This window comes from Thamnophis elegans, chromosome 1, assembly GCF_009769535.1.
Source record: "Thamnophis elegans isolate rThaEle1 chromosome 1, rThaEle1.pri, whole genome shotgun sequence".
Taxonomy (NCBI): Eukaryota; Metazoa; Chordata; class Lepidosauria; order Squamata; family Colubridae; genus Thamnophis; species Thamnophis elegans.
Genome location: NC_045541.1, coordinates 133,877,339 through 133,892,793, shown reverse-complemented (window position 1 = coordinate 133,892,793; position 15,455 = coordinate 133,877,339). Strand labels below are relative to the sequence as shown.

General features: G+C 36.7%; 1 protein-coding gene across 1 annotated transcript in view; it reads right to left on the bottom strand.

Annotated features, from left to right (window-relative positions):
• Positions 1 to 15,455, bottom strand: part of LOC116506132 (neurexin-3-like) — a 78,350-nt gene that overhangs the window by 48,601 nt on the left and 14,294 nt on the right. Inside the window, exons 2-3 of the mRNA XM_032213788.1 lie at positions 14,565 to 14,866; positions 6,183 to 6,344 (exon numbers count right to left, since the gene is read on the bottom strand). Of these exons, the coding sequence (XP_032069679.1) occupies positions 6,183 to 6,344; positions 14,565 to 14,866 (464 nt within the window). The remainder of the gene's footprint in view (positions 1 to 6,182; positions 6,345 to 14,564; positions 14,867 to 15,455) is intronic.

Genomic DNA, 15,455 nt, shown 5'->3' with positions numbered 1-15,455 from the left:
GTATAGCTACTTTAACTCTCCAGCAATGTACTTTAGTTAGCTTAATGTGCTTTGTAAAGCAGCCTTCAGATATGTACTTTGAGCAACGCCTATATTTACTCATTCAGCAGAAATTTAGTCCCATATTGTGATAGTGAACTAACTAATTTATACTTGAAGTGGATGCTATTAGTGGCATTCTCTCTTTAAACATATTCAGTTGGACGTTTGACCCACCTCATTTTGAAGATTCAAGGCAGCTATCAGTATTTCAAAACAAAACAGAGAAAATATTGACCTGAACATAATTTAAAAGATGAAATATGAGGCACATAGAACTCAGAAAAATAAAAAAATTACTTCATATCAACATCAAATTATCAATGGGATTGTGCATACTTTTCTTTAATATGCAGTATTTTTTTTCAAGTTGTCATTTGGAGGTATGACACATTATACCAGCTTACAGTAACTTAAACATATTTGGAGGCAGGGAACAAAGTGAAGACTCCTCTACTGCTTTCAAAACTCTGTAACCAACTACAGTATGAAGATTTTTTTTTAAAAAAAATTGTTGCATAGTTTGATGCTAATTTCTCCCCTCACCTTCCATACTCCATAGGATATTGGTTCTCACTGCTATGACCTTTTGATTAAAAAAAATATGAAAAGTCTCTTTTGGGCAAGATAACTACAAATCTCAGCATAAACTGAAAGCTATACAAAAGTTAAAAGGGATGTGGTGGCTCAGTGGCTACGATGCTGAGCATGTTGATTATAAGGTCCGCAGTTCAGCAGTTCGAATCCCTAGTGCTGTGTAATGGGATGAGTTCCCATTACTTGTCATAGTTTCTGCCAACCGAGCAATTCGAAAGGACATAAAAAATGCAAGTAGTTCACATGAAGATAGAAGGAAGAAATACATTCAGACTTTCAAGATTCCATTATAATAAAAGCACTACTCATCTATATAGCAATGGTTTCCTAGTCTAGGTTTCTTTGAAAGGTGTCTGACACTCAGTGATTTCATATTAATATTGAATAATAAGCAGAAAAGCACTGATTCCTAGGTATCCTGCAAGGACCAAATGTGATTGGAACAACTGCTGGGGAAGGAATAAAACCATTGAAGAACCATACCCCCTGGTGGGAAGGTAACAGCACTCCATGCGCCCTGGCATTTAGCCATGCCAGCCACATGACCATGGAGAAGTCTTCAGAAAGTGCTGGCTCTTTAGCTTAGCAACAGAGATGAGCTCCGTCCCTAGAGCCAGAAACGACTAGCACACATATTTACCTTATAGAAAGGTTTGAGAGGGATTTCACCTGTACTGGATCATTAAATTCCAAAATGAGTAGGAAATCAGAACTTTTAGAAGAACCAAATCATCAATTATACAGTACTGGTAGATTGTTTTGGATTTGTTCAGTATCACTTCTGTTGGCTGAAATAAATCTCAGTCACTTTAATGAAATTCTAGGTTTTTTAAAAAAAATAGTTTGAAAGTAAAATGGAGAGACATTTTCTATTGTTAACATCCATGTGATGTTAAGCATATTGATATTCTCAAGGAAGGGAAACCAGAGGAAAAGCATATAAGTAGGAAAGGGCAGTGGCAAAGCAATATGGGATAAGAAGACATTGATATCTGTCCCTTGTTATTGACAGGTCACTCCTTCTTGGCCCTGAAGTTCTCTGCAACTGCCCCCAGGGAAGATAAGCCTACCCCAGGTGATTGTTGGAACCAATAGGAGTTCAGAGGGAACTTGGGGTTATTCCTGAGGCTCTGATGGATGATTTATCTAAGACCTTAGTTGTGATCTGGAATGATTCATGGTTCACTTGAATAATAGCATTGTTGTGTGAGCTGCACTGGCTTCCAGTGGCTTTCCACATACAACTCAAGGTGCTTTAAATAATCTTTAAACCGGGCAGAACTTGAAGGTAGAGTGAAAAGAAAGATCATCCTAAAACCCCTGCACAGCCACAAGCAAACTAAGATCACCACCACCCCTTGAGTACCATTGGCCTTATTTAACTCTAACCAGGTGCTGGCCATTTGTTGAGAAGATTCCTGTGCATAGGCTTTTAACAATAAATCAACTTAATTTAACCTTCACATCTGGATCTGGTGTTTCACACCTAACATGGGGATAACTATGGAACTCCTAGATAAAAAGTATCATCTAGACCAGGGGTATTAAACTCGCATCGTCACAGCAGCATCACGTGATGTATTGGGACTTTTTCCCCTTTGCTAAGCCAGGCGTGGGCATGGCCATTGCGTGATGCATCTGGCCTGCGGGCCATGAATTTGACAGCCTTGATCTAGACCTATATCAATTAATGTTTTAAGCCTGGGCACAAAACAGAGACAACATTAGTCACTTTATTTGATGACCAATGCTGAAATTTGGATGTTAGTGCAAGTAATCCTCCGCTTAAAATTGGACTCAGAATCTCAGCCATTGAGTGAAGTAGTGATTAAATGAAACACCATGTGATCATTTTGCTCAACACCCCTAATCTCAGATCCCTCCATTGCAATTGTTAAGTGACCATGTATGTTGTTAAGCAGAGCATTGAGGAGAGGGCACAGGCCTCCTGATCATGATGGGATGAGGAGAGGGCACACATATCCCAGTACACCTGGGAGATTGATGGCATTTGCTAAAAAAAATTCCAGATTTCAGATCTGTTCCTCAATCCTAGTATCCCTCTGAATGGACTCCAGAGTTTTGGGGGTACGGTTCTTCAATGGTTTTATTCCTTCCCCAGCAGTTGTTCCAATCACATTTGGTCCTTGCAGGATACCTAGGAATCAGTGCTTTTCTGCTTGTTATTCAATATTAATATGAAATCACTGAGTGCCAGATACCTTTCAAAGAAATCTAGACTAGGAAACCATTGCTATATAGATGAGTAGTGCTTTTATTATAACGGAATCTGAATGTATTTCTTCCTTCTATCTTCATGTGAACTGACTGAGACATTTCCTCTTTCACATTTTTGCTCAAGCCCCTTTGGTTTCCCCTGGAAGCATCTTTTTGCTCTTGTCTCTTTCAGAGGCCATTCATCTACTCTTTGTACCTCTCTATATGGAGGTTTCGGATGTGGCATTATCAATATGTTGATAATAGCCAATTGCATACTACAACCCTAGGTTGGGCCAGAAATGCCATTGAACTCCTGTCCTGGTACCCAACAATCTTGTAGGTCTGGATGGAAAACAGCAGGCTTAAACTAAATGCCAGCAAGGCTGAGCTACTGTTAATAATAGGGTGTGCTTTTTGCCCTTTGTTTTGCCTCTAGATGGAGTTCTGAAGAAGCAGATCTGCAATTTGGGTGCTCTCCTACTTCCTGTTACATCAGCAGATGGAAGCTGTGGCCAGAAGAGCCTTTGTCCAGCTTGCGCTAGTTACCAACTTGAAGTGAGAGGATCTGAATACAGAGCCTCATACTCTCATCACCAGTCCATTTAGATCACTGGAACACACTCTACAAAGACCACCTAAAAGCTTTGGTTGGTGCAAAATACACAGGGCAAGGTGCTCACATAAGTTGACTATTGAACAGTTTTTTATGCCTGTTTTCAGGTGCTGCATGGGATTCCTATTAATTTCAGAGTGCAATTTAAAATGCTGTTATTGTTATTTGCGATTTGACACCTGGCTATCAGTATGGCCACATCTCTACACTAATGTCAGCCCAACAACTATGCTCATGCCAGGAGAAGCACTGATTTCCAACATTTTCAAGAAAAGGGTAAATAGCAATAGCAATAGTTAGACTTATATACCGCTTCATAGGGCTTTCAGCCCTCTCTAAGCGGTTTACAGAGTCAGCATATTGCCCCCAACAACAATCTGGGTCCTCATTTTACCCACCTCGGAAGGATGGAAGGCTGAGTCAACCTTGAGCCTGGTGGGATTTGAACAGCCGAACTGCTGAACTGCAGTCAGCTCAAGTAGCCTGCAGTGCTGCATTTAACCACTGCGCCACCTAAAGCCTGGAAAGCCTGCTGTTTGCTGATAAGACTGGTCTTCTGGAATGACCTCCAATTGAAGATTAATTTGTCTCCAGTGTGGTCTTCTAGAAAATATGACTTCTAGTAAAAGCTAAATACAGAATGTTTCCAGAGGCTTTTGAACTGACTGACTGACTGTCTGTCTGTCTGTCTGTTTGTATCTATCTATCTATCTATCTATCTATCTATCTATCTATCTATCTATCTATCTATCTATCTATCTATCTATGCATCCTACAGAGTTATATTTACTGTATTTTTATATTTTTATATGATGTTTGCCACAAACATGTGATTTTAGGTAGCTAACAAATTTGATAAATAATAAAAAACAAAGTGGTGTTCTTTCAAATACTTTTTCTCTGGTCTGGTCATCACCCTCTTGAAATAGTACATGGTTGCTTAACAGTAAGACTGCTATCTGAGACATTCCAACATCCTTTACTCTGAATCACTGCTTTCAGCTGTGATAGATGATGGAATTGAGGACAAACATGATTTAGGACTTTCTGCCAAGGTTATTGGTTTTAACTGAGGAAACTGTTCTGTCCATTTTCCCCACTAAGGAGCCGGGAGACTATAAAGATCCAAACATGATCCCAAAACCTGCAGGTGCCAGTAATCCAAATAAACATAGAGCAATTAGCAAAATTAACACAGCTTTAAATAGCTTGGATCACCAGATGCAGAGACATAGCAGGGTTCCATAAAATGAAAAGTTATTAGAAATTAAACCATTAATCATCTGTTCAAAGGCCTGGATGCAAAAATCGTTCTGTCTAAAATGGATGATAAAAAAAAAATGGCATGGATTTAAAGGGGACAATTCAGTTGTTCCAAGTCTGATTTTGAAACATGTTCTATAGCTTTGATTCAATTGAGAATGGGGGATTATGACCAGAATTCTTCCCTGCTCCCAGCATGTGCAAACTACTAATCCCAGCAACTCTGGAGGGCGATTTCAGACATTGCCAACCTTCATTTATTTTTTCCAGATTGTTTGAATGATCTAATGCTGTAAAGAGAAGTAGTAAGGAAGATGTGCATGAAGTTAGTGGTGGGTTGCAAAGGCATTCGGATTATTGAAGATGTTAGTGGCAATTACAGTACTACTTGTTACAAAGAGGGAATAAAGGGGAATAGTAGTATTATTCCAATAATCAGGCATAGGTGCAATCTTTGCATAGATGTTAAATAAGTTTTGCATCACTCCAAAGGTATATTAGATTCATATTTTAACATTTCCCACCTACCCTGCATCATTATTCTTCCAATATATTCACATAATTGATTACTTGCTTTCCACCTTATTTTTTGAAACTTACATTCATTTCAGTTTTTGATGGATCACTATCACACATGTATAAATCTCTATTTTTTTTCTTTTTGTTTCAAATATCATTTGCAGGGGTTTTTTTCCATTCCACTCAACCTGGTAGGTGCTCCTTGTTTAGTCTTTTTCACCCAATACATTTTTTTAAAAAATCTATGAAAATTGTTGTGCCTTTTTCATCTTGTTCTCTTTTACTATATTGTTTGCAACTTACAAGGATATTTTTCCCTCTAAAACATCCTGTATGTTCCCCATATTTCAGTAATTTATTTCTCAAAAAAAAAAAACCCTTTCATCACTTTCCAAGTCATATTCTATCATAAACAGCCAACTGTTTCCTTCCCCATCTCAATTAAATCTTATCCCAATATCCCTGTTAAATTCTTCTTTACCATCACTCTTGCTGATTTGACTGCTGTTATTGGAATTGCAAATCTTCTGTGAAGCAGGTTTCACTAAGGAACCCACTTTATTTAATACATTATTCATCTAATGTCATTTACAGAGAACTCAGTCAGTCCAATGAGTCCCTTTATAGCATACTCCATTCCTTTTTCTCTCATTTTCAGAACAGTCAACATTTCCTGGTCAAACAGAAATTTCTGCTTTAGCGTGTTTTTCTTCAACATTATTATATTTCTGCAAACCTTAAGGTTTCTCTAAGATTATCAGTATCCTTTCCTCTTACATGTGGAAGATTCATTCAGTTCTCTGAGGACAGGCTAAGTATGCCAACAGTATATACAGTGTGATATTCAATTAAAAAAAAAAGACTGGCAAACAAAGAAGTTATTTAGCAAAGAATACAGAGAAAGATAATGCTGTTGATTTGAAACATTTACCTCCTTCAGACAACCCATGAAATTATTGCTGATAGGAGATCCAGGTAAATCAGCTGTACTGGGACTTCCACCGACATAGAAGAAATCATCTGAGCCAAGCATAGTATAATCCTCTTGTGTGTAGCCAGTAGTGGTGAGGATTCCATCCACAGAGATTGTCACCTGTTTGAAGGATGCAATGGACAAAACAAAAACAAAAAAAGGAAAAGAAAAACAAAATTCCCAGCAATGACCTTATGGTTCTTAAAAGAGCAAGTCCTCTCCCTATTTTTATAAAACTTCTAGGATAGGTTTTGTTGATCTTTGTTGATTCATTGCAGCTCAGTTCCATTTTCTGGTCTGCTTTTTGCCCCTCCTGCATGGCTAGTTCAACTTTGCTACTGCCAAAAAAGATAAGCTATTCTACCTGCCATTGATGGCTTCCATTTAATAAGGCCAGAAAATGGAGCAATTGGTGGACGGGAGCGCTTATCTGAGCTGATAGTATGATTGATTAGCCATTATTGGTAGTGATTATTGTTAGTTATGACTGTTAGCAAAGACACTAATGATGAAGTTGATATATTTGATTTTGCTTCTTTGTATTTATTTGGCTCACAGCACACAAATGAACATGCATTCAGGGAAGGGAGGAAGGAAAGGGATCTCACTTTCAATACATTATGGAATGAACATGCTATGTGCCTACAAAGACGCCCACCACCACCCAGTACTGCAACTTAAAAAGGGGAAAAAAAGTACAAAATTTTAAAAAGAAAACAGGATTAAAAAAAATGAAAGAAAGAAGTCAACCATACATCAGCAAAAATGGAAAAAAATATAAAGTGAATTTGAAAACAAGAGAAAAAAATTGGCAAACGTGCTCACACTCTGTACTTCAGCACACCCATGCCACTGGTTTTTTTTTCAAAATCCAGAAGGACAAAGTATCCTAAGAGAGATATTTTTCACACTTGCATGCATTCCTTTAAAAAAAAAAAGCAAAAAAAAAATTGAAACCATAAATTATAAAAGGAGAAAAACTTAAAAGAAATGAAGACTAAAATTTAAAAATCTAAAAATAGTCCAAACCCCATTAATTCATGGAGGGCAATGGAAAACAGAAGGGGTGGGGGTGGGGGGGCAGGAAAGGAAGGTTGTGAAAATGATATATGTATGTGATTTAAAAGTTAGATTAGTGGCTTGGTGGACAGATGGGGAGAGATAGATGCAGTATGGTGTTTGGGAAAGGAGGTGGGGGTTAACCAGACATAGACATGCCATGCAGCGTATATATTGCCCTGAACCAAACAACTGGCTGAGCTTCTGTTGGTTATGGCTGGTGGAATTTCAAAAAGACAGAGAAAGAATATGTGTGGAGGCTGGCCTGATGAAGAGGTTAAGATGGAGTGAGAAAAAAAGAGGGAAGTTTGGCCCAGTTTTGCCTAAAACTGTTATTAGAACCAAAAAAATAAATAAAGGGGAAAAGAGTGGGCTCACAACAACAAACTGTAGGCCCTGACATGGTAGTTGAGTTAAAAACCTTTGGAAAAAAACAGAAAAAGAAGGGGGAAAAAGTCTCACCTCCCCAAACTTAAGAAAAAAGGGGGGGACTAAAGGAAAGAAAGAAAAGGGATTAGCAAAATATTGACAAAAATAGAATTAAAAAATCTTTTAAAATAGATAAAGTGAAGAAGCCAGCGAAAGAGATAATTAAATCCCATTTCCAGAACTATTGTATTTATTTTCCTTTGTTTTTGTCTTATGGAAAATATATAAAAATACAAATAGTAAGAAAAGGTAACTATAGCAAAATCAAAAGAAGAAGAAGAAGAAGGGGAAGGTAAGTTTAAAGCGGAAGAAAAATAGGGGATGGGAGATGGAGAGGGAAAGGAAGATAACACACGGCAAACCCAAAAAAAGAGACAATAAGAATGATATCTACCAGACAATGTAGTTTGTTTACCATAGCGTGTCCAATGCCTGAGTGCTTTGCGGAAAAGGGGGAAGAAAGGAAATTAAAAAATTGTGAACAGAACGATTGTTAATTAAAATAACCAAAAGCAAAGATGAGTCGTTAGGGTGTTAGTACATTAGTCGGTTAGTAAAAATGACACATTGCATGAATGGTCTAGTGTTAGTTCTTCAAAAAAAGGCATGGGGTGCCCGACACACACAGAGTGAAAAAGAGGACAGCATGAGCAGGACTGTCTGGGAACCATGCCATAGAGATTGTTAGAAGGAAGGGAGCTGCCTGCCCTTCCCATTCTTGTGCTATTAGTTACCCAGCCCACTGTCAGAAACAAGGGACATTTCCTCTAAAATCCGAGTAGAATTTGAAGGATACAAACAATACTTACTTTTCAAGTGAAAATGAAATATGTATTCGCCCTCTGTACTTCTCCACCCACATAAATAATGACAAACCATCATGAGTAACCATTCCATCCCACTTCCCAATCCATTTCAACCTCCTTTTAGAGTTCCACTCAATACGAGCCTCAGGTATAGCTCAGATAGTCTAATCAACTTAACCTATCTCTTGAGTATAGACAGTTGCTTGACAATTTCTATGCAGCCACCAATTCCCAGGGCTATTTTTTCCTGTATGGTAGTTGAACTTTCAGGAAAGACATACAGAATATAAAAGTCCAGACTAACAGAGACAACATGTAGCTCACCTGTAATATTCAGGAAAGTGGGGAGAAGATTCCCTAATTGAAGGAGGCATGAAGATTGCTTGCATCAGGTATTTTGGATTGAATGGAAAAAGGTTGACAGAATTTAACATGTCATTTGAGGAAAGGGGAGACTTGTCAATTGACTTCCAAACTGCCAAGTTTGGTGGTACATATTTGTTTGAGAGACTTCAAAGAAATGTTTAATTAGTAGTGTTTAGAGATGTTACCGACATGGGGAAACATGTTGATAACTGAGTTTTTAGTTCTTTTAGTTTCCAATGGGTGCTGGAATCCTTTGATTAATTATGCAAACTTGAGAGACAAGTATTTTTTCCCCTAAAACACTAAAACTAAGGGTAATTCCCTGTAATGTATACATTCACTTCATCAAATAGATTTTACTGTTTTCATTGTGTTTCATTGTGTTTTATCATTTTCAACAGCCTGGTAAACTTATTTAAGTAGAGATGCACCAAAAAAAGAGGGTAATATCTGCAGCAAGTCTAAAATTTATTGGAAAAAATGCTGCAGTCCTTTAATTGTGAAATTAAGTTCCACATTGCTTTAAGTGATTGTGGGTTGGGTGAGATCAACAAGATTGTTCTGTTCAAGCTCCTGCTCAGATACATTTAAATTTTACAATTTGAAAGAAATTTGTCTTTCTTTCATGTTTATTTGTACTATTTTATTATATTTTATTATTTGAAGTTAATAATATAAATAGTGTCCTTAAATACAATTTTGATGAAAAGGCAAAAGCAGGACAATAACAGTTATTGATAGGCTATGTTCTTTTTTGATAGCAATAGCACTTAGAGTTATATACCATGTCACAGTGCTTACAGCCCTCTCTCAGCAGTTTTACAGAATCAGCCTATTGCCCCCAACAATCTGGGTCCTCATTTTACTGACCTCAGAAGGATGGAAGGCTGAGTCAACCTTGAGCCTGGTGACATTCGAACTGCCAAATTGCAGGCAGCCAGCAATCAGCAGAAGTAGCCTGCAGTACTGTATTCTAACCACTGTGCCACCGCAGCTCATGTGTGCTTTTTTTTTTTTAATTGTCACTGTGGAGTTTGGCTTCAAAATCAAATCAAATCAAATCATTAAAATATTTAGCAGAAACATATTGCAGTAGCAATATAAGTGCTATCTTCCTATTCTTTTATTTTTAATCATTTTAATCAATTATTATTTTAAGAAACCTTTCGTCACATGCTGGAAAGCATGACTGAGAGGCATGGCACATAGAATTTGTACAATTTCCTTTCTTTTATATATTATTTGGATCGGCATATTTAAGTGTATCTACAAGAAAAACAAATAATGTTACCAACCTTTTTTCTGAAAGTGCTGGTGAAAAATATGGACACTTTTCCAATTCTACCGTTAAAAAGTTTTACATTCAATAAAAGAAACATTTTTTGTTAAAATAACCATATAGGAAATTTACTGGGGCACAAACTACTTTGAATTATGTTATTGTATAGTGATTTCACTATGCAACAAAATATTATTTTTATGTACAGTCTTTTAAAAAAAACTGCATATACTTTTTAAAAAATGAATGTATAGCTGTTCTTTTATAAGTTTATGGTGTCAGGCTATAGGTAAATTTGAATTATAAGAGAGACAAACATTTATGCCTGCTCACAGAAACCTGCATTAGTTTTTTAATTGAAAAGTATTCCGTAGTATGATAATTTTAATGCGCTCCATGAACCAAGAAGACAAAAAATGGAATGCTGTTGTCCAACAAAAAATGTTATTTCATTCTGTTATACATGTACATTGTCTGAATATGTAAAAAACAAAAACAAATATCTACTTTTTAAAAACTGCTGTAAATTCTATAGTATATTGCCACATCCCCTGTCTGTATTTTGAACAGGCAGCTGGGTTATAGCTAGGAATATTAGTTTTACTTTGGATTTTTCCCATAATTAAATAAAATTCTCTCCTATTTATAGAAAAATAATATACCACTAACTAAAATGATTATTAAATTGAAAGAGAATTTTAAAAAACAACCATTATAAAAATGTAAGTTTGTGGTGGGTAAAAATATATGTGCATGAAACATGGATAAAATGAATCAAAGTTATAGTTAAAATTACATTTTAGGATAACCATTTCCAGATGATGAGACAGTTTAAATGAAATAAGATAATTAGCCCAAGGGAAATAATTTCTAACTTCAGATCAGTGGTGGGTTTCAAAAATTTTTAGAACCTTTTCTGTAGGTGTGGCCTGCTTTGTGGGAGTGGCTTGCCAGCCATGTGACTGAGTGGGAGTGGCTTGGCAGTCACGTGACTGGGTGGGCCTGGCCAACTTGTAAAATGTGGTGAAACTCACTTAACAACGCTCTTGCTTAGCAACCAAAATTTTGGCTCAGAAACTCTGGCATTTGAAGCACGCAAGTCTTAAAGCTGTCAAGTTACAAGACCCTTACACCCCTAACACTTTAGAAAAAAAAAACAGGGGTGTTCAAACTTGACAGCTTTAAGACTTGTGGACTTCAACTCCCAGAATTCCTCCTCCAGTCATGTTGGCTCAGGAACTCTGGCATTGAAGTGTGCAAGTCTTAAACCTGTCAAGTTACAAGACCCTTGCACCCCAAACCCTTTAGAAAAAAACCCCAGGGATGTTCAAACTTGACAGCTTTAAGACTTTAAGGTTTAGATAGGACTCTTAGAGGCAGGTAGGGCAATTGATGACCCAGCCAATCAGTCAGTGGCAGGCAGGGCAAGCGTGTTGTGGATGGGAGAGAGGAGGGAGCTGGAATAGGGTTCTAAATGGCACGGTAGATTTGTGGAACCTCTTCTATAGAAGAGGTTAGAACTATCAGGAACCCACCTCTGATTCAGATGTAGTGCTGTAGTCCAATGTTCCTTTAACCAGAGTTTGGCCTGATACCATTAATTAAACTAAATTAAATCAAACTGCTCTGAATGAAACTAAATTTTAAAATATAGCAAAAAACACTTTAAAGTTATGAGACTTACTAATCAAAACATACGGTAAAAAGGAAATCTAGAAAAGCAGTATTGTTGGTGTTCCCCAAGAAGCAAAATTAAGTGTTCTGGTTTCAAAGTTACGTTAAAACAGGCAAAGAGTTCTTAGCAATAGCAATAGCAATAGCAGTAGACTTATATACCGCTTCATAGGGCTTTCAGCCCTCTCTAAGCGGTTTACAGAGAGTCAGCATATTGCCCCCAACAATCTGGGTCCTCATTTTACCCACCTCGGAAGGATGGAAGGCTGAGTCAACCCTGAGCCGGTGAGATTTGAACCGCTGAACTGCTGATCTAGCAGTAGCCTGCAGTGCTGCATTTAACCACTGCGCCACCTCGGCTCACTCTTAGTATGTAACTACCTAAAAAAATGGATCAAAAGGTATACTGAAATGTGATTTCCCAGTTGGAAAGCTAAGGAAAACTGTGAGAGAACTAATTTTGTGAACTTCTAATAAAATAAAATAAATAAATGGCTGTGAAATCAGAAAAGCTAAATTAAATTAAATAAAACTAATGTCCTTGAATTGTGGCACTACAGAAAAAGCTGATAGTACTTGGACTGAATGAAGTAATCATTTTATATTAGATGAAATAAAACCAGAGGCAAAAGTCACTGGAGGAGGTCATAATGCTTGGAGAAAAAAATAAAATAATAAAAAGGACAGCATAAGCAAGGTTGCTAGATGCTATTTCTGTTATTACAAATGTGAGCTTGCAAGAATTTATAGAAGCAGTTAGCAACAGACAATCTTAGTTATATGTTGAGTAATTTATGACTTGGAAGTCACTCAATGATTGAACAGCAACAAATTAGATTTAGAATTCTAGGAATATTAAAATATATGCTACATTTATGGTTTTGCTTGCTGTCATCAATGCCTTAGTCAGCTCTCGTTTGGGCCCAAGAAGTTCAGCTAATCCAGAACGTAATAGCTCAAGCAATGAGTTTGCCACTATGCTCTGAGTGCAATTCAAGATGCTGATTTTCGCCTCTAAATCCCTAAAAGGCTCAGGATCTGACCATTTGTAGAACTGCTAGTTTACGTGGCTTCTGCCAATCTCTTAAGAATTAAAAGAAGTACCCTTCCAGATCCTGGCCCTAAGAAGTGCCATCTGCAGTAGCTATGTGATTGGGCCAGCTTCATTACTGCTCCCCTTAAACAGAATAGAATTCCTGGGAAAGACAGATTGGCTCCAATTCTTGTGGCTTTTGAAAAAAATAATTCATTCTCTAAAAAGACTACTGATATGAGAACACTCTGGAAATTCAGCTATTTATTGGGGGGGCAAATTTGGGGAGGGGAGAAGAGGGAAAAAGATTTTCTTACAGCTTGACAGTGATTGTTAACATCCTTAGACATACATGGATAATTCTGTTCTATTATTATAGAAATTCCTTAAATCAGCTTTTCCATTGCATAAAAGAATAAAATTATTTGTTTTAATATGCACGTGTGCAAGTAATATAAATATGCAATGCTTTGCTTAAATGTGCGACAAGTGTTTTTCAAACACTTAAAACACATAAAAAGTTAAAATATCTATTTGAAAGAATCATGGGTGACAAACTACACAATATTTACCAATCAGTAAGAACTAAAAGGATTTATATACAATAGAATATTTATCTGTCATCCTGCAAATGGTCCCAAGTGAGTTAATATATTTCACCAGCTTTCAGAAGGAAGGTTATTTATATTTATCTGTACCTATTAAAAGCGTAAGTGTATATTTTAGGAGGGAAGAGTTTTGATACTTTAAGTCTGGGATAAATGTAAAAATATTATCAAATAAAGCTCTGTGTTTAAAGAAGTAATAAATGGAGTTATAAAAGGGCAAAATATTAATAATAATAATAATAATAATAATAATAATAATAATAATAATAATAATATGGGGAAGGGGATCTTCAAAGAAGCGTTCCTCGTCTATGTAGTCATCACAGGGAAAGAGGGATAAAGACAAAAGCAGTAGTAGCATAGCTTCATAATGAAAATCAAAGCAAAGAAATAAGGAAATCTGGAAAAAGTACGGCCAGTATCAGGAGCATAAGGTTAAAATAATTACTTCACATATAAAAGAAAAATAGAGAGAAACAGAAGAACAAAGACTATTCTTGGCCCAATCCACTAAAAATCCATCTGCACAAACTCTCTTAAAATGATCTTGCTCAGATATTATTCTTGGGTATGTGCAGCAATGCGGTTTGTCATTCATCGTAAAAGGTTTGTGCAAAAGAAAGTCCAAGTGAATCAGGCCCATTACAGAATTAAAGTAATGATTTAATGGAAATGGTTAAATCAATTACCAGGACATAAAGGAGAAAAAGAAAGTGGATAAAGCTGCTGCAGGAAATACTTTCCATTCCTACTGTAATTAAATGCAACAAGAATATTACTGATAAGATTGAAATGTAATTAAGGAAATAAGAAAAAAAAGAAAGGAAAAGAAGGGGGGAAGTGCAAAGTAAAAGTGAGATAAAAGTGAAGTCACAAAACATAGTGTTAAAATAAATTGGAGATGGGGGGAAAGGTAGAAAATTATTATGTGGAAATGAAGTTATTGCAATGAGATCAAGTTATAGTAAATGAAAGCGCACTTGTTTTCCTTCAAGTTACTTCAAGTTTCCTTCTAGCTACTAATTTACTATTACATTTATTCACTACAACAGAACTTTACCACAGTTCTCTTCCTTTCCTCATTACCTGCCGCAGGTTGCGAGTCACTTTTACGTTGTGCCATTGGTTGTCATTAAATTTGCCACTGACTGGCTCCACAATGGCTTCAAAGGCTCCAGATCCCAAGTTAATGATCAGTGAGACGGCGCCATCTTTCAGAGCCAGGTTGACATAATCAGCCGACTTGCCCGTGTGCAGGATAAGGCCATTGCGCTGCCATGTCTTGAAGGACAGTGTGATTTCATCACTGCTGCTTTGAATGGGGTTCTGGGAGAGGTCATAGCACAGGTACTCGGAGCCACGGAAAGTGGCTACATTCTCATCTCTTGCTGCAGAAAGACAAAAAGAAAAATGCAGAAGACTGGTCAGCTTTATTTCATGAAGAAATAACATTCACTTTGCTTCACTGAAACAGATATTCATGAATCATGGTTATTTTTGTTCTTGCTCTATTTACATTACTTAATTATTCAAAACAGGTGTAAGGCACTTAGTGTAACCATAAGCTTGTAGTGTCTCTGGACAAATATTACTTCTTAAGAGCACAGGAATGTGACCTCTGATATAATCATCAACATTTATATCAAAGCTTCCAATCAGGCAACATTTTAAATCTTGGAACACAGTTTAAAACTTTCTTTTCCTCATTTATTCAAATGAGGAGCATAATTTTGGAAGAGAGATTAGATTTAGGAATGAAACTGATTGATGATATGGGAAACACCAGACCCAAAGGATTGGAGCATATTTTTACTTTATTTAGGGAGATAAATGAATATAGTATAAAACTGAGCAGATAGAAGTATGAGCAATTATTTGAATTAATCAAACAAAACTTTCAGAGAATTAACATGCAATGAACTCAAACCATCAGAGGTAAATATGTGAGTCCAACATCTATTTTAGCAGCTTATTTAA